The 20,359-nt window shown below is 43.0% G+C and overlaps 1 protein-coding gene across 1 annotated transcript in view; it reads right to left on the bottom strand.

Annotated features, from left to right (window-relative positions):
• The window catches only part of LOC139413266 (protein phosphatase, Mg2+/Mn2+ dependent, 1J), a 49,360-nt gene that overhangs the window by 3,846 nt on the left and 25,155 nt on the right, over nt 1-20,359 (bottom strand). Inside the window, exons 2-9 of the mRNA XM_071160448.1 lie at nt 14,484-14,601; nt 6,666-7,001; nt 6,300-6,412; nt 5,644-5,728; nt 3,058-3,176; nt 2,824-2,887; nt 2,174-2,281; nt 1,682-1,833 (exon numbers count right to left, since the gene is read on the bottom strand). Of these exons, the coding sequence (XP_071016549.1) occupies nt 1,682-1,833; nt 2,174-2,281; nt 2,824-2,887; nt 3,058-3,176; nt 5,644-5,728; nt 6,300-6,412; nt 6,666-7,001; nt 14,484-14,601 (1,095 nt within the window). The remainder of the gene's footprint in view (nt 1-1,681; nt 1,834-2,173; nt 2,282-2,823; nt 2,888-3,057; nt 3,177-5,643; nt 5,729-6,299; nt 6,413-6,665; nt 7,002-14,483; nt 14,602-20,359) is intronic.

Raw genomic sequence — 20,359 nt, 5'->3', positions numbered from 1 at the left:
ATGTTGACTATCTTAACATATTTACGATACTGTTGAACTTCGTGCATGTCTCATACCTGCGCGTCCTGGTATTTTCTCGCTCTACCACAATGCTTTATTATTAGATTGTTTGGTATTGCTTGTAGCGCTCACACACTATGCTAACATATGCGTGCTAATTAACCAAACGAATGGCGTTGCCATGTTTATGTCAAGCTGTTTACTGAAGCATTATAGTTCTGCTCACCATGTTATTATATTAGCTACCGGTGATATGGTAAAGCTACCATACACCGGTTACACTGTAGCTAGTGCAAAGCACCGGCCGTAATCTTTCGACTAACAATTATTTGCCGATACTTTCTTCGTTCTCGATTCGGAAGACACTTCTCTTATAAACTTCTGTGCCCAGTTGCAGGTGGAATCCAAAAGCCAGAGAATATTACAATTCTCGATTTGTATAGAGCGAGAAATGTTTGTTTTGGTCGCACTGTGTGACGCGCTGTCATGTACACGTGGCCTTGTTGCATAGAAACTCCTAGTTCCTGCAATTAAAAAACAATGTATCCGTTATTTTACCAGGTAAGTTGACGGAGAACATGTTCTCATTTGCAGCAAGAACCTGGGGAATAGTTACAGGGGAGAGGAGGGGGATTAATGAGCCAATTGTAAACTGGGGAATATTAGGTGACTGATGGTTTGAGGGCCAGATTGGGAGTTTAGCCAGGACACCCCTACTCTTACAATTAAGTATCATGGGATCTGTAATGACCTCAGAGAGTCAGGACACCCGTTTAACGTCCCTGAAAGACTGCACCCTACACAGGGCAGTGTCCCCAATCACTGCCCTGGGGCATTTGGATATTTTTTTTTAGACCAGAGGAAAGAGTGCCTCCAACACCACTTCCAGCAGCATCTGGTCTCCCATCCAGGAACTGACCAAGACCAACCCTGCTTAGCTTCAGAAGCAAGCCAGCAGTGGTATGCAGGGTGGTATGCTGCTGGGACATGCAAGCTGTCTGAAAGGAAGTGGATTCAATATCCTAATGAATAATCAATATTTTATGGAGTACCACCTGCAACTGGACACAAACGTTTAAGAATTATTTTTTTCTTTCTTCCAAATCAAGAACAAAGAAATGATCAAGGAAAAGCTAGTTGGAAAACTGCTACCAGTGCATTGCACAAGCTATTGTGTCATGCGAAAGGAAGCATTAACATATCACTGTTACAATGTGTAGCCTGTTACTGTGTCTCTGCATTTGGTTGGTTTCTGAATGTGGACCCTCCATTGACATGTTGGCCTAGTCCAGATATGACTTAGTCCTCATGTTCAGGTTTTACCTGGTCTTTATACGCCTATATTAGTTGAATGCCCCATTGCCCTGACATTCTTTGGCTCTGGTCTGTTCATCCCTGTGGTTCTTCAGACACCACTGAATCAGTGCATAGTTCAATGGCTCTCGAAAGGGAAGTACATTGCAAGGATAGGAATATTTATCTTACACATTTTTTGATAAGCGGTTTCTTACAAATGGAGTGTACCTTGCCGGCTTGCAAAATCTTGTTCATCATAAATGTAATTAATAGATTTGATGCATGCAAGCTGCCAAAGCAACGTGGCTGTATACTGTTTTTAGATTATAGACAAAGCAGCATGAACATGTACTGTAATCTCTAGTCTACACAGTCCAGTATATACCTCACAGGATCAGTGGGCTCGCAGCAGGACAGGAAGCCTGAGACTGCGTCTGCTACCTCCCTGTCTGTGGTCACGTCCCACAGCCCATCTGTACCCATCACCAGCACGTCATTCGGGCCATGCTTGAACTCAGACATGTCGTACACTATCACCTGTAGGAGCGACAGATAAGAGGGAGGGAGGAGCGACAGATAAGAGGGAGGGAGGAGCGACAGATAAGAGGGAGGGAGGAGCGACAGATAAGAGGGAGGGATGGATGGACAGAGGGAGGAGTGAAGGAGGAGGGACAGATAATAGGGAGGGACAACAAATGAGGGATATTCAATAAAATATTGGACAATATGTTCACTGATGAGCCAAAATAAAGTAAAATGTGTCATTAGATGTCCTCCAAGCTTTGGAACACACTGAGATGCTTCTAGACGAGTCATAATCTTACATATGGTGTATGATACATGGTTCTAGACACAGACAGCATGACCTCTTACTCACCTCTGGGCAGCAGGAGAGAAAGGGTTTGATGTAGATGTTGGAGTTGTACACCTTCAGGTCATGATCCCCTAGGCCACGTGTTACCCCAATGGTGGCCATGACACGGGCCTACGCACAACACAAACACCGTGAGTGATCTGGGTTAGTGCCTGTGGGTGTTCCTTGATTCTCGGAAAATCCACTTAGGGGGAGATTAGTGACTCAGGAGCACTTTTCTGCGTGGGAAAATAATGTTCTCAGTGTGTCTCTTTTACCACACAGCGAAAGACTGGGAGAGTTCAGCAACAACCATGAATTTGCATGAGAAGTCCTCCCACACATACAGCGGAATGAATAACTAAAAGTTATTGTCTTGCTATATCTGTCCTGCTGGTGAACTAACAGCTAAGCATACACGAAGGTTTCTTCCTGTCAGGGGTAACGTATGATTAGGGCAGGTGGACAACAGTAAATCTACATTTTGTTTGAAGACCAAGGTCTACTGTACTGTGCATATCAAAATGTCCCATGACTTGGGCAGGGTTTTACCCGGTCAGGTGGTAATGTGGTTCTTAACAAACTACCGTGGCCCTGTCTATGGCCATGCATATATACTGTGCTGTTCTGATGTCCACCAGTACCAAGTCCATAAACATGACAAAGCCCTTCACCTTTTTACCCTCTCCATATATAAGCGGGAACTTGAGGTCGTCTTCTATGATGGTCTTGTAAGCCCTGCAACAAACCAACAGGATCACGGGTTAGGGATTAGTGATTATATTCTTCAAGAAGTATATGGCCTACTTATTTTATCTCTTGATCCTGTACACGGTCAGAGGATTTTATAGGGCAACAACAAGGGTAACAAATTCAACCCTGTGTGTTCGACAATAGCTGTAACTTACCAGCCGTTCATTGTGTGGTCCCTGAAGAGCATCTTCTTGTCCAGCTCCTTGTGCTGGATCCTGCGAGGGAACTCCAAGTGTGTGAACTCATTCCCCAGCAGCTCCGGTCTCAGGAAGCCCTGCAGGGACACAGAGCAGAGCGAACGTTGACAAAACTATATGCGTGTTCAAACTGTCGTCAAATTGACTTGTGATGAAATGGCTCTTACGAATTGTACACTATATGTACACAAACGTATGTGGATATGACTTCAAATGAGTGGATTTGTCCATTTCAGCCTCACCCGTTGCTGACAGATGTATAAAATCGAGCATGCATGCAATCTCCATAGACAAACATTGGCAGTAGAATGGTAGATTTAATGCACTGTGGGTTAATTGTGATAAGTGGTTGGAATTCTTCTGAATGTATTAACGTACTTGGGGAAGGCCCTTTCCTGTTTCAGCATGACAATTCACCCATACACATCGAGGTCCATACAGAAATGGTTTGTCGAGATCAGTGTGGAAGAGCTTGACTGGCCTGCAAAGAGCCCTGACCTCAACCACATCGAACACCTTTGGGATGAATTGGAATGCCGACTGCAAGCCAGGCCTAATCGCCCAACATCCGTGCCCGATCTCACTAATGCTTTTGTGGCTGAATGGATGCAAGTCCCCGCTGCAATGTTCCAACTAGGGATATACCGATAACCGTTATTTAAGATTTTTGCGGCCTTTTAAGCATTTTATTACAGTTAAATAGTAAAAACACACACTGACCAAAAAGTTATTTTGTTGGCATTTACAGCCGGTTGTGATACAGCCTGGATTTGAACCAGTGTGTCTGTAGTAATGCTTCTAGCACTGAGATGCAGTGCCTTAGACCGCTGTGCTACTTGAGCCCATAATCAAAACCTATTTCTTTCACTTACTTGCTGTGCTGCTTCGTTGTTCATTTGTTCAGTCTCAACCAGGATTTCATCATACGTGTCAAGCAGGACGTTTCAGCTCTTTCTGTCCGTGGCCTCTTTTCCTCGGTGGGCACTGTCACTGTGTCCGTTTCCATCTTGTCCAGCTGTGGCTGTAACATTTCACGTAAACCCCGTTTCTTGTCTGCATCGAAGTGGCGGTCCTTGTACCTAGCATCGAGCATGGTGGTTCACAGCCTCTAGGAGAGTACTTTTCCAAGTTAACCCCACGGTCTGTGTTGGCATTTTTGTTGAGCAGGCGTTTCAATGCCATGACAGGGTATCACGTCTGCTGCAGACACAGCTGAGCTTATTTCTCCAGTCAGTTGTTCGATTGGAGCTGGGAGTGTGTTCATGTTTCAAACATGTTCTCAATGCCACTGAATTGGCAGCAGCGGTATGAGAACCAGCACATTCTTGAGCATGCAATACAGCTTTCCGCAGTACGAAATCCTCGCCGACCCACTGCTGTCACACTCGTAATGCTCATGGGGCTGACATCGCTGGCCCAAATGTCAGTCGTGAAGCTAATGGCAGTGACGCCCATAGCAAGTAGCTCATGGATGTGAGTTTCAACAATACTGTGTAACTCCGGTAGGGCAACATCTGAAAAATAGCGCCTACTTGGTAGTGTGTTCCGGGGCTCGACCAGTCGGGCAAAAGCCAACATCATCCACGACCGAGAACTGTTGATTATCAAGGGCAATGAATTCCATTATCTTGGCGTTTTAATGGATTTCACCTTTGAGTTGTCTCGCTGAAATGTTCTTACTCTTTCAAACTTGTTGACTGCTCGATCCATACAGCAGACATTGTGGGCCAGGTTAGGAATGCTGTGTTGCACTATATTTCTTGTGGCGTCATTACGTCTTCGACCTAACGTTATATAGGTACGCACGTCAGCTTTGACATTGGTTTTACTCATCGGCGTTAAACTAGACATCGGGCCGATTGTTGGCATTTTTATCTAATATCGGCCGATTCTGATATGCTTACCGATATATCGCGCATCCCTAGTTCCAACATCTAGTGGAACGCCTTCCCAGAAAAGTGGAGGCTGTTATAGCAGCAAAAGGGGGGAGACCAACTCCATATTAATGCTGATGATTTTTGGAATGAGATGTTCGACGAGCAGGTGTCCACATACACTACATGACCAAAAGTATATTTTTAGTGTAAATGGTGCAACAAACAGATCCTAAAGGAAGTATCATAGCAGTAGGAAAAGTGACAGTAGAACATTATATAACTGTGAAACACAAACTTGGTACTTTTCATTCCCTTCCCTGAGGGTTCCACCACTCTCCCACACAGCCACCCACTCCAGCTTAATTTAGACCAACAGACAGTCAATGAATAAAGATGTAGTCTGAATCATACGTTAAATTGCAATACCCTCCCTGCCCCGTGCGTCCTCCTCTTGGCCAAGGCACCCTTGAAAAAGCTATTCATATCTCGTGGTGATGGGACTCACCTGGTTAAAGGGACATTACACTTTCAAACCAAAGTTTGTCAGATGTTTTCAGACCTCTAAAGTCTGGAAAAGGTTGACACTTTAATTTGAGTAAACTAGCTTTTTTATTGTATTTTTTTTAGATAAGGAAAACATAAATAAATGCATTAACCCCGTCCTCACCAGATACTGCAGGCGCTGCCTCTCAGACTCGGGTGTGAACTCGTTGGACATGGGGATGACCTCATTGTTACGGATGATGATGGCTCTGTAGAAACAGAGTAAGAACCAAAGTAGAATGAGTAGTGATTATTTTTTATATGGGAGGGACAACGTACTGTATAAAGACAAAGACAGACACCATATTGTGACCCCATATCAGGAGGACACTCGGGATAGTTAATGTTGGGTTAAGAGGGTCAGCACAGCATGTTAGAGGATGATTATTGCTCCAAGACACTGATCTAAAGTCTAATTGTTCCCCCCCTAATGGTTGAGGCTAACATTTGAAAACACTATACCAATCCTAGATCTGTGCTTATGGGCATATTCTACCAGGAGTTTACAGTACATGATGAATGGTGTTGCCGTACAAAGAGCGGCCAGCAGAGGTCATAAGAACTGCGGTTTGAGAATTTGAGCATGACCAACGGGAACAGCTTTCTTTGAATTAACGGCTATGGGCATCATGTTGTGTCACTTCCTTTAACCTCTCTTTCAGTCATTCAACTCTGCATTGAAAACATTGAATATGCACAACAAGTAGGCCTGTACTTCATTAGTCATTATGGGCATTAATCAATCTGCTGCTATTAGAGTTTGACCTGCAGTTGACCTACCTGCTGTCTCCAGCATTGGCAACATAGAGCTTCCCCATTAAATGGATGGCAGCCAAGGCACAACACCCACCAGAGATGGTAAAGGACGTCTTCTCCTTCTCTATCAGTTCATCCTGTAATCAACCGGAAACAAAAGGTTATTCACTCTTTCGGTAATAGAAGGAAGTTAGCAGCTCTATGATGAGGTTATACTTAAGATGAAATGTTTAGAATTATTGACAGATAAAAGACTGGCTAAAAATAAATCTGTGCATTTGATTCTGGAAACCAACATTTTCTCTTGGACGCCCAGGCTTCGCTGAGACGAGTAGAACACTACTTCACAAATTTAAGGTGATATGCCGTGAGCGTTCGCCTGTGTCTTACCATCTGTTTGAAGGCGTTTTCTACGATGCCCATGATCAGACTCTCCAGACTGACAGTCTTCTCCGTGTGGAAGCGGATGGAGGGGTCAGTGATGGCATTAGGGTCCTCTGGGTCCTGGGTGGAATTTGCTCCCTTCTTCACCTCCAGCTGGTAGGGGCTGCCGTTCTTGGCCAGGCAGATAGGGGGCGTCACGGAGGGGTTCTCCAGCAGGTGGGCGATGTCCCCCAGTCTGTCTCTGATGAGGCGATGGAGGAGTTTAGATGCCATGATGGCACACCCTGAGCCTGCATGACCGTCGAACACGCCCCAGTACTGCAATGGGATCCCTGTGCCGTCCTGGAAAAGGTTGAGGAAATTAAGTCAAATCAAGCTCAAATCATATCAAAACATGCATTTTAGATATATCAAAAGACAGGATAACAGTAAGAAATGAGAGAAATGGCAGGAAATACAACACTGGCCAGGTATTCAGTCTCTTGCAAGAGTTTATCCTGATGAGAATTAAACTCGGAGAATGCCTAAAGGACATTTCTGTAATACTTCTCATCCATTCTGTTTTGAGCCTCACCTGTCTATCAAAAAAATATATATACAGTACCAGTCAAAAGTTATGACACACCTACTCATACAAGGGTTTCTCTTTATTTATACTATTTTCTACATTGTAGAATAATAGAAGACATCAAAACTATTAAATAATACATATGGAAGTAACCAAAAAAAGTGTTAAATCAAAATATATTTGAGATTCTTCAAAGTAGCTACTCTTTGACAGCTTTGCACACTCTTGGCATTCTCTTAACCAGCTTCATGAGGTAGTCACCTGGAATGCGTTTCAAATAACAGGTGTGCCTTGTTAAAAGTTAATTTGTGAAATTTCTTTCCTTCTTAATGCGTTTGAGACTATCAGTTGTGTTATGACAAGGTAGGGGTGGTATACAGAAGATTTGGTAAAAGACCAAGTCCATATTATGGCAAGAACAGATCAAATAAGCAAAGAGAAACAACAGTCCATCGTTACTTTAAGACATGAAGGTCAGCCAATCCGGAAAATTCCAATAACTTTAAAAGTTTCTTTAATTGCAGTCTCAAAAACCATCAAGCGCTATGATGAAACTGACTCTCAAGATCCAGTTAACTGCATCTCAGATTGCAGCCCAAATAAATGTGCCTGTTTCCTTAAAATCTGAAGCATCTCAACATCAACTGTTCAGAGGAGACTGCGTGAATCAGGCCTTCATGGTCGAATTTCTGCAAAGAAACCACTACTAAAAGACACCAATAAGAAGATGAGACTTGCCAAGAAACACAAGCAGTGGACATTAGACTGGTGGAAATCTGTCCTTTGGTCTGATGAGTCCGAATTTGAGATTTTTGGTTCCAACCACCATGTCTTCGTGAGATGAGGATTAGGTGAATGGATGATCTCTGCATGTGTGGTTCCCACCGTGAAGCATGGAGAACGAGGTGTGATGGTGTGGGGGTGCTTTGCTGGTGACACTGTCTGTTTATTTAGAATTCAAGGCACACTTAACCAGCATGGCTACCACAGAATTCTGCAGCAATACACAATCCCATCTGGTTTGGGCTTAGTGGGACTATCATTTGTTTTTCAACAGGACAATGACCCAACACACCTCCAGGCTGTGTAAGGGCTATTTGACCAAGGAGAGTGATGGAGTGCTGCATCAGATGACCTGGCCTCCACAATCACCCGATCTCAACCCAATTGAGATGGTTTGGGATGAGTTGGACCGCAGAGTGAAGGAAAAGCAGCCAACAAGTGCTCAGCATGTGTGGGAACTCCTTCAAGACTGTTGGAAAAGCATTCCTCATGAAGCTGGTTGAGAGAATGCCAAGAGTGTGCAAAGCTGTTAAAGGCAAAAGGTGGCTACTTTGAAGAATCTAAAATATCTTGTTTTGTTGAACACTTTTTGGGATACTACATGATTCCATGTGTTATTTCATAGTTCTGATGTCTTCACTATTATTCTACAATGTAGAAAACTGTAAAAATAAAGAAAAACCCTTGAATGAGTAGGTGTGTCCAAACTTTTGACTGGTACTGTATATATTTTTGGTACTGTATATAAGTTTTTCCCATTTTGTTACGTTACAGCCTTATTCTAAAATTGATTACAGTTTTTTTCCCTCATCAATCTACATATAATACCCGATAATGACAAAGCAAAAACAGATGTTTAGGAAAAATTGGAAATATCACTATTACATAAGTATTCAGAACCTTTAATGAGTACTTTGTTGAAGCACCTTTGGCAGCGATTACAGCCTTGCGTCTTCTTGGGTATGACGCTACAAGCTGACACCTGTATTTGGGGAGTTTCTCCCATTCTTCTCTGCAGATCCTTTCAAGCTCTGTCAGGTTGGATGGGGAGCATTGCTGCACAGCTATTTTCAGGTCTCTCCAGAGATGTTTGATCGGGTTCTAGAACGGGCTCTGGCTGGGCCACTCAAGGACATTAAGAGACTTGTCAAGAAGCCACTTCTGCGTTGTCTTGGCTGTGTGCTTAGGGTTGTTGTCCTGTTGGAAGGTGAACATTCACCCCCAATCTGAGGTCCTGAGCACTCTGGAGCATGTTTTCATCAAGGATCTCTGTACTTTGCTCCATTCATCTTTCCCTCGATCCTGACTAGTCTCCCAGACCCTGCCGATGAATAACATTCTCACAACATGATGCTGCCATCACCATGCTTCACCGTAGGGATGATGCTAGGTTTCCTCCAGATGTGATGCTTGGCATTCAGGCCAATATTGGTTTCATCAGACCAGAGAATCTTGTTTCTCATGGTCTTAGAGTCCTTTAGGTGCCTTTTGGTGAACTCCAAGCGGGCTGTCATGTGCTTTACTGAGGATTGGCTTCTGTCTGGCCACTCTACCATAAAGGACTGATTGGTGGAATGCTGCAGAGATGGTTGTCCTTCTGGAAGGTTCTCCCATCTCTACAGAGGAACTCTGGAGCTCTGTCAGATTGACCAACGGCTTCTTGGTCACCTCAATGACCAAGGCCCTTCTCTGCAGTTTGGCCAGGCGGCCAGAAAAGTATGTCAAATAACGTTATATCTACCTTAGCTTTGATTGGACAGATCATGTCCGCATCATACTTTCAAAATCGTAGCTAACAAGCTCGACAAGCAGTCATCATCATGAATCAAGTTGACAATCTATTGGCAAATCCTTTTCAAACCTTGTCACATGAAGAGAAATGATAGAGATAACGTATCGGTGCTCAATGGCCATTGGACATAAACATTACACAACAAGTTGGAAATTGCAAATTCAACAATGAGTGGTTTGGAAGGATTCAGTGGCTAACTGCAAGCGCTGCAAAGCAATCAATAGCCTGCTATTCAGCGGAGTGGGTGTGAGGTCCAAGTCTGGGTTTAAGGGTCTCTTTTTGTCTAAGCTTAAAAGGATAAACATACACAACACACCATGGGCCAGAAAATGTTGAATACATTGGCCATGTTGTCAATCCAGCATGACTTCTGCCACTTTCTTAACAACTGGAAACTCAGAACTCTCAGACTTCTGTGAGAATGCAGAAAACAATTTTCTCTGACTGGGAAAACATATTTTGAATGGTCATCCAACTCGGAATTCCAAGTCAGGAACTCGGGCCACTTTCTAGAGCTCTGACCTGAAGATCACTGACGTCATGATTCGACTTTGTTTTTTCCCCCCCAGAGTTCCCAGTTGTCTTGAAAGCACCATAAATCCTGAGGATGCCAAACTTTGATTTAAGTTTGATGGCAAAATTTGCCCACAAGAAGTACCGCCATGCCACCTTCCTGTTTAAGTGAGCACAGCAAGGTCCAAAAATGTCTTGCTGCATAAATAATGTAATGTGCCAGGAGATATGTATACTGTTGCTAAGAAAGTAATACTATGTTGTGTAGTAAGCTGTTAGTAGCCCATGAGTCTCGCCCTAATAATTTGGTCCCTTTCCCCCTATTAACTTAGCCTACTGTTCTGGTTTGGTGGTGCACATGTAGCTTATATCCTGTTTTAGAGAAATGTAATCATCTAATATTGTAAGAGCTTTCATTGTCTGCTTATATGCCCCATTTATTTATCCTACGGTTCTGACTGTAAGAACGGCCCATTTCAAAAGTGCTGAACAAATAGTTATATTGACTACGATCCGTCCTAGCTCGCTCATTAATGTCTTAATCGAAATCACGGATCGCCTCTTATTCGGTCATCGTCCCCTTATGCCATAGTTTGTACATCTCAGTTATCAGTAGAAACCACATTTGTTTAAACAAGTCAGACCTAACAGTTTGCTGGCACCATTTGTCACCGTTACAGTGCAATTCATTTATTGTTTAGTGTCGTGTTGCGTAGTGGCTTTGCTGGAATGCATTGCAACAATTGTTTTTGAGTTTGCCCCAAAAAGATTTACATTCTAAAATCAGCAATAACATGTCTTACTCGATGACACTATCACTGTAAATATGTGCTCAATGACAGCAGTTACTGTGTTGGATTAAAAATATTCCACTTGGATTTCATTCACTTCCACAGGATTTCATCGTGGCAGTAAATCCCACTAACAAGATGTCTACCTATCGGGTGAATCTTACTTCTCACCTATGCGGTCTTCCTTTACATCTATGCCAAGAAGTAAATGTGTTTAGTAATAGTGTCCCAGACGGTTACAGCATGTCTACTTTAAGAGCCCAATCCACAGAATGGATAGCAGTATGGGGGCATCTGTTGACCTCTTACTAGACTAGAGTGGAGGAGGGGCACAGAAGAGATTATGTAATTTAATTAACAGGAGGGACAGAGGGTAAACATGGAGAATACAGGAGGGGAGGGGGTTGCGAGGCCACCAGAAGGACTGGAGGGATTGACCGGACACAACACAGACCCAGTACAGTACTGTATACTATAGACTGCTGTGTAAATACAATTGAGAGATTATGGGGCAATCTCTGAGTGAGTAGGTTTTTGGATTTGTGTGCTAGGGGCGGTAGCTGCTCTACAGACCCACGGAAAGCTGTTTCTAAATATAGCGGCACACAATGGTCAATGTCTTAATCAAATTGTCTTTTCTTTGTCAGGAGAAATTAATCCCCAGCTAGCCAGTGATGTCTGGATACATTTAAACAGAGATGGTTTTTATTAGAGAGAGCGAGACCTGTGAAAACCTTGCTGAAGTGCAGCGTGTCACCAAAGGTCCCATCTTAACAATGAGGGCAGTAGACCATAACAAAACAAACATTGAACCAGGATGTGCCTATTCTCAACCTGGTCTCAGAGCATTTCGTATTATTCTGACAATCACCCGAGCCACTGCCTGTTCACCCCGCTATCATCCAAAAGGCGAGGTCAGTACAGGTGCATCAAAGCAGGGACCGAGAGACAGCTTCTATCTCAAGACCATCAGATTGTTAAACAGCCATCAGTAACATTGAGTGGCTGCTGCCAACATACTGACTCAACTCCAGCCACTTTAATAATGGAAAAATTTATGTAATCAATTTATCACTAGCCGTGACCAGCTGATCTATTGGGCCGGGGCCCCCGGCGTATTCCATTCGCTCCATACTGGATTCGAGGCGTCGCGCGAGGGGCCTTCAGTACCTCGTGGAGTGGGAGGGGTACGGTCTGGAGGAGAGATGCTGGGTTCCGGTGGAGGACGTGTTGGACCCTTCTATGCTGCGGGAGTTCCACAGTCTCCGTCCGGATCGCCCTGCACCTCGCCTTCCGGGTCGTCCCTAAGGCTGGTGTGGAGCCGCTCGCCAAGGGGAGGGGTACTGTCATGACTTCCACCGAAGTCGGTTCCTCTCCTTGTTCGGGCGGTGTTCGGCGGTCGACGTCACCGGTCTTCTAGCCATCGCCGATCCACCTTTCATTTTCCATTTGTTTTGTCTTGTTTTCCCACACACCTGGTTTTCATTCCCTCAGTACTTGTCGTGTATTTACCCCTCTGTTCCCTCCATGTCTGTGTGTGAAATTGTTTGTCAGGTTGGTACGCTTCCGGCTGGTGTACACCGCGGTTTGTTTTGTACCCGTGCTTTGTGACAGCCGGTACTTTGTACCTGGTTGTGTGTACTTTGTGCTGCCTCACTTGTTCTTTGGGCATTTGTTTTTGTGACGCGGTTGCGTCCTGTTTTATATTGTCTGAGTAAAGTGCTTTGTCCACTCATCTCTGATCTCCTACGTCTGACTTCCATGCACCAGCTACACCCACCCTCTGATAGATATTCACAGAAATGGCAACAGCATAGCACAAATCTCATTCAACCCAGAAAATGTAGGCTACATAAGTCATAGCGCTAACTGAGGATATAGTGACCTAACACAATCGGTCATATTTAGCTAACTCTCGGCTGACAGAACCCATAATCTGAATTAGCTAATAACAATTACTATTTACAATTCATCAGATCAAGGGTGAGCTCACCAGTGAATGAAATAATTGAGTAAAACACTTTCTAAGAATCTAAAGTAATCCGACGATGGGTAGTTTATGGTGCTGCCATTTGTTTTGTGTGTGCTAAGCAAAGATAAGCGGTTACAAGATGAGTTTGGTCTGCTTGCAGTGTGCATGTTGAAGGTGGTGTGTCATCTACCATCATTCTCTTCCGGAAGTTTACTCGAGAGACGAGTGTAACATCCCTTCACCTCATTTTACATACAAACATCTTTGGTCTGACAGGCATTTACGTGACCAACAGAACGCATTGTATGATGTCAACAAACATGGCCCCACACTTAACTGGCAGCTTAGCATTAGCTCATCATAATCAGTACAACCTTCAAAAAAGTATTTTATACACATCCATGTGTCCATTAATCTATGCAATAATTGGAAAGCATGATTTGTCACCAGTACTTGAAACCGTGAATAAAACAGTAAATGCATTATGCTCCATACATACATATGGTGTGCTACAGTAGAAACAACACGATATACAGAAACTATAATGATAATATAATAATGCACTTCATTTGACTGGAACACACATGGCCAAAGTTACTATTAGTAAGGAAAACAACAATGAAGGCAATGCGGGCGCCAGCTGGAAAATGTGCCAGGGAAATATACATCATTCTGTTCTGACTGGAGCTGTGCAAATGTCTGGGTACTTGATCCCTCGTCGAAGAGAGAGGTTGGTCCGGCTCAGTGATGCCTGAAACTTAAATTGTTGTCAACAGTGAAATGGGCTACTTCTATGTGAATTAATGAGGAGGGGAGCACACCTCAATTCAAACTTAGAAAATCATTTGAAATGGCAATTTGAAACACAGCCTATAGATAATTTGCAGACAGCATGCTTTGGTTTGAGGGCAGCATGGGTTAACTGTCCTGTTGTGTAACAATCACATGGAACAGTGAGTATATTCTGACATCACACACATTAAAAAAAATCTCACGCTTGGGCAATCGTTAGAGATATTTGGAATTCACTCGTGAAAAGGGTTAGGGTTAGTGGGAACGTTAGGTTTAGCTAACATGCTAAGTAGTTGCAAGTTGCTAAAATGCTAAAGTTGTCCGTTATTTGATTCGAACTCGAAACCTTTGGGTTGCTAGACATTTGCGTTATGCCATCCACCCAACTTTCATTTTTGCATTAAGTACATATCGGTCTTATTTAACCATACCAAATGTAACTTATCATACAAATTTGGATGTCCTGGATTTACATTTACTATGTTACGTCTAGTCTATCAGACCAGGCTGGTATGCTTTACCCTCTCTCCTATTGTAGTGCTGTAGACCCAGTCAATGAGCCTTACCAGAGTTCTATTCATATAATGACTAGAACTGATTCCAGTAGTCTCACCCCATTGTCGTCCAGCAGTGTGGAGTTACGCTGTTTTTTGTTGCTCAGCTTCTTCACGTAGAGCAGCTCACAGGACGCCTGGTCCTCATTCAGCATGCTCTTCCCAGCATTGATGGTCCTGAGGGGAATGGGGGTAGAGAAGGTATGGGGAGGTCATCCATCTATAAGAAAATGTATATGCACCCCCCTGGTTCAGGTGATGGACAGAAAAAAAAACACCCAACCAAGGTGTGTCTCAGATAAATCAGTGTTCAGAGCATATCAGAGTGGCAGACATTGTTTCATTTTTATCATGGGGAGATGGTAATGTTACGATTTATGTACAAAACATAAGAAAGAAGCAGATACCTACTGGGCAAATACTGGTTGAATCAATGCTGTTTCCATGTCATTTTAACAAAAACATTCAATGTGATGACGTTGAATCAATGTGGAAAATGGATTGGATTTGAAAAAGTTACCCAGTCACCCAACTTCTAACCTAAAATCCAACGACATGGTGAAATGTTTTGTTGAATTCACACTAGTTGACAACTCAACCAAATGTAAAGCAAAACTAGACGTTGAACTGACGTCTGTGCCCAGTGGGTAGTGCTTAGGGAAGCTGCAGGACTGCGACTGGAATTAAGTGTTTTCATTACTGGCCTATCCCTAACGATAATGGTTTTATAAAGCATGACTTCATATTCTGACCATCTCAGTGGACCAGTGGCTGTGCTTGTACAGAATGTGGGAGTAGACACTGCAGTAGTCTGAGGAGGGGTGGAAGAGGCAGTGCTTTTTGCTCATACTTGTGTAATCTTACGGTAGCTAATATTATACCATCCATTAACATTTATTAGATATACAGTGGGGCAAAAAAGTATTTAGTCAGCCACCAATTGTGCAAGTTCTCCCACTTAAAAAGATGAGAGGCCTGTAATTTTTATCATTGGTACACTTCAACTATGACAGACAAAATGAGAAAAGAATCACATTGTAGGATTTTTAATGAATTGGTCAATAAAAAGTTTCTCAATACTTTGTTATATACCCTTTGTTGGCAATGACAGAGGTCAAACGTTTTCTGTAAGTCTTCACAAGGTTTTCACACACTGTTGCTGGTATTTTGGCCCATTCCTCCATGCAGATCTCCTCTAGAGCAGTGATGCTTTGGGGCTGTTGCTGGGCAACAGACTTTTAACTCCGTTCTATGATTTTCTTTGGGGTTGAGATCTGGAGACTGGCTATGCCACTCCAGGACCTTGAAATGCTTCTTACAAAGCCACTCCTTCGTTGCCCGGGCGGTGTGTTTGGGATCATTGTCATGCTGAAAGACCCAGCCACGTTTCATCTTCAATGCCCTTGCTGATGGAAGGAGGTTTTCACTCAAAATCTCACGATACATGGCCCCATCCATTCTTTCCTTTACACGGATCAGTCGTCCTGGTCCCTTTGCAGAAAAACAGCCCCAAAGCATGATGTTTCCACCCCCATGCTTCACAGTAGGTATGGTGTTCTTTGGATGCAACTCCGCATTCTTTGTCCTCCAAACACGACGAGTTGAGTTTTTACCAAAACGTTATATTTTGGTTTCATCTGACCATATGACATTCTCCCAATTTTCTTCTGGATCATCCAAATGCTCTCTAGCAAACTACAGACGGGCCTGGACATGTACTGGCTTAAACACGTCTGGCACTGCAGGATTTGAGTCCCTGGCGGCGTAGTGTGTTACTGATGGTAGGCTTTGTTACTTTGGTCCCAGCTCTCTGCAGGTCATTCACTAGGTCCCCCCGTGTGGTTCTGGGATTTTTGCTCACCGTTCTTGTGATCATTTTGACCCCACAGGGTGAGATCTTGCGTGGAGCCTCAGATCGAGGGAGATTATCAGTGGTCTTGTATGTCTTCCATTTCCTAATAATTGCTCCCACAGTTGATTTATTCAAACCAAGCTGCTTACCTATTGCAGATTCAGTCTTCCCAGCCTGGTGCAGGTCTACAATTTTGTTTCTGGTGTCCTTTGACAGCTCTTTGGTCTTGGCCATAGTGGAGTTTGGCGTGTGACTGTTTGAGGTTGTGGACAGGTGTCTTTTATACTGATAAGTTCAAACAGGCGCCATTAATACAGGTAACGAGTGGAGGACAGAGGCGCCTCTTAAAGAAGTTGTTACAGGTCTGTGAGAGCCAGAAATCTTGCTTGTTTGTAGGTGACCAAATACTTATTTTCCACCATAATTTGCAAATAAATTCATTAAAAATCCTACAATGTGATTTTCTGGATTTTTTTTCCTCATTTTGTCTGTCATAGTTGAAGTGTACCTATGATGAAAAGTACAGGCCTAATCTTTTTAAGTGGGAGAACAATTGGTGGCTGACTAAATACTTTTTTGCCCCACTGCAGATCCTTCAAGGGAAACTGAGCGCAAGAACCAACTTCTCTCGTTGAAAACAACCCGTGGCATCGATACGAGTCAAACATTTATCCCAGAGCTAAAAAGTCTAAGTAGGATAATTTGGGTCATAAAGGTAGTATATTCCAAAACAGATTTTTGTGATATTTGTGTACCTGAGTTCGTCATGACATGGGGTTGGATTTTTATTTTGATTATGCCCACTGACACAGGATTGTAATACCTATGGAGATTTGTCATGCACTGACAAACACCGTGAGACAGACCTGCCCACATTACGCAGCGCCTTGGACTTGTTTACATAATAAAACGCATCGCCAATGTTGTTGAAAGAACACTTAGCCCCTGAACCCTTTATGGAGTGGCCACTTGCTGATGTGTAGTGATCACTCGAGTCTGACCAGTGCTGGACTTTGACTGAAACAGGTGCCGGTAGCCTACTCATAATGACTTACAGTGCCTTGCGAAAGTATTCGGCCCCCTTGAACTTTGCGACCTTTTGCCACATTTCAGGCTTCAAACATAAAGATATAAAACTGTATTTTTTTGTGAAGAATCAACAACAAGTGGGACACAATCATGAAGTGGAACGACATTTATTGGATATTTCAAACTTTTTTAACAAATCAAAAACTGAAAAATTGGGCGTGCAAAATTATTCAGCCCCTTTACTTTCAGTGCAGCAAACTCTCTCCAGAAGTTCAGTGAGGATCTCTGAATGATCCAATGTTGACCTAAATGACTAATGATGATAAATACAATCCACCTGTGTGTAATCAAGTCTCCGTATAAATGCACCTGCACTGTGATAGTCTCAGAGGTCCGTTAAAAGCGCAGAGAGCATCATGAAGAACAAGGAACACACCAGGCAGGTCCGAGATACTGTTGTAAAGAAGTTTAAAGCCGGATTTGGATACAAAAAGATTTCCCAAGCTTTAAACATCCCAAGGAGCACTGTGCAAGCGATAATATTGAAATGGAAGGAGTATCAGACCACTGCAAATCTACCAAGACCTGGCCGTCCCTCTAAATTTTCAGCTCATACAAGGAGAAGACTGATCAGAGATGCAGCCAAGAGGCCCATGATCACTCTGGATGAACTGCAGAGATCTACAGCTGAGGTGGGAGACTCTGTCCATAGGACAACAATCAGTCGTATATTGCACAAATCTGGCCTTTATGGAAGAGTGGCAAGAAAGCCATTTCTTAAAGATATCCATAAAAAGTGTCGTTGGGCCTGCTTTTCTTCAGCAGGGACAGGGAAGATGGTTAAAATTGATGGGAAGATGGATGGAGCCAAATACAGGACCATTCTGGAAGAATGGACCTGAGACTGGGACGGAGATTTGTCTTCCAACAAGACAATGATCCAAAACATAAAGCAAAATCTACAATGGAATGGTTCAAAAATAAACATATCCAGGTGTTAGAATGGCCAAGTCAAAGTCCAGACCTGAATCCAATCGAGAATCTGTGGAAAGAACTGAAAACTTCTGTTCACAAATGCTCTCCATCCAACCGCACTGAGCTCGAGCTGTTTTGCAAGGAGGAATGGGAAAAAAATTCAGTCTCTCGATGTGCAAAACTGATAGAGACATACCCCAAGCGACTTACAGCTGTAATCACAGCAAAAGGTGGCGCTACAAAGTATTAACTTAAGGGGGCTGAATAATTTTGCACGCCCAATTTTTCAGTTTTTGATTTGTTAAAAAGGTTTGAAATATCCAATAAATGTCGTTCCACTTCATGATTGTGTCCCACTTGTTGTTAAATCTTCACAAAAAAAATAGTTTTATATATTTATGTTTGAAGCCTGAAATGTGGCAAAAGGTCGCAAAGTTCAAGGGGGCCGAATACTTTCGCAAGGCACTGTATATACAGTTGAAGTTGGGTTAGTTTACATACACTTAGGTTGGAGTCATTAAAACTCGTTTTTCAACCACTCCACAAATGTCTTGTTGACAAACTATAGTTTTGGCAAGTCTGTTAGGACATCTACTTTGTGCATGACACAAGTAATTTTTCTAACAGTTGTTTACAGACAGATTATTTAACTTATTCACTGTATCACAATTCCATTGGGTCAGAAGTTTACATACATTAAGTTGACTGTGCCTTTAAACAGCTTGGAAATTTGACATCATTTGAGGCAATTGGAGGTGTACCTGTGGATGTATTTCAAGCCCTACCTTCATACCCAGTGCCTCTTTGCTGGACATCATGAGAAAATCAAAAGAAATCAGCCAAGACCTCAACTTTTTTTGTAGACCTCCACAAGGTACCATGTTCATCTGTACAAACAATAGTACTCAAGTATAAACACCATGGGACCACGCAGCCGTCATACTGCTCAGGAAGAAGATTTGTTCCGTCTCCTAGAGATGAATGTACTTTGGTGTGAAAATTGCAAATCAATCTCAGAACAACAGCAAAATACCTTGTGAAGATGCTGGAGGAAACCAGTGCAAAAGTATCTATATCCACAGTAAAACAAGTCCTATATTGACATAACCTGAAAGGCTGCTCAGCAAGGAAGAAGCCACTGCTCCAAAACCGCCATAAAAAAAGCCAGACTATGGTTTGCAACTGCACATGGGGACAAAGATCGTACTTTTTTGAGAAATGTCCTCTGGTCTGATGAAACAAAAATAGAACTGTTTGGCCATAATGACCATCATTGTGTTTTGGAGGAAAAGGGGGAGGCTTGCAAGCTGAAGAACACCATCCTAACCGTGAAGCACAGGGGTGGCAGTATCATGTTCTGAGGGTGCTTTGCTGCAGGAGAGACTGGTGCACTTCACAAAATAGATGGCATCATGAGGGAGAAAAATTATGTGGATATATTGAAGCAACATCTCATGTTAAAGCTTGGTCGCAAATGGGTCTTCCAAATGGACAATGACCCCAAGCATACCTACCTAAGTTGTGGCAAAATGGCTTAAGGACAACAAAGTCAAGGAATTGGAGTGGCCATCACAAGCCCTGACCTCAATACTATAGAACATTTGTGGGCAGACCTGAAAAAGCGTGTGCGAGCAAGGAGGCCTACAAACCTGACTCCGTTACACCAGCTCGGTCATGAGGAATGGGCCAAAATTCACCCAACTTATTGTGGGAAGCTTGTGGAAGGCTACCTGAAACGTTTGACCCAGTTTAAACAATTTTAAGGCAATGCTACGAAATATTAATTGAGTGTATGTAAACTTCTGACCCACTGGGAATGTGATGAAAGATATAAAAGCTGAAATAAATAATTCTCTCTACTATTATTCTGACATTTCGTATTCTTAAAATAAAGTGGGGATCCTAACTGGACTAAGACAGGGAATATTTACTTGGATGAAATGTCAGGAATTGTGAAAAACTGAGTTTAAATGTATTTGGCTAAGGTGTATGTAAACTTCTGACTTCAACTGTAACACAAGACACTGCGATAACCTCTAGCCTTCCCTCTGTCACACCTCACATAGAGAATTGACTATC

Source organism: Oncorhynchus clarkii, chromosome 7 (genome assembly GCF_045791955.1).
Source record: "Oncorhynchus clarkii lewisi isolate Uvic-CL-2024 chromosome 7, UVic_Ocla_1.0, whole genome shotgun sequence".
Taxonomy (NCBI): Eukaryota; Metazoa; Chordata; class Actinopteri; order Salmoniformes; family Salmonidae; genus Oncorhynchus; species Oncorhynchus clarkii.
Note: the sequence above shows the minus strand (reverse complement) of the source record. Positions and strands in the feature narration are given on the sequence as shown.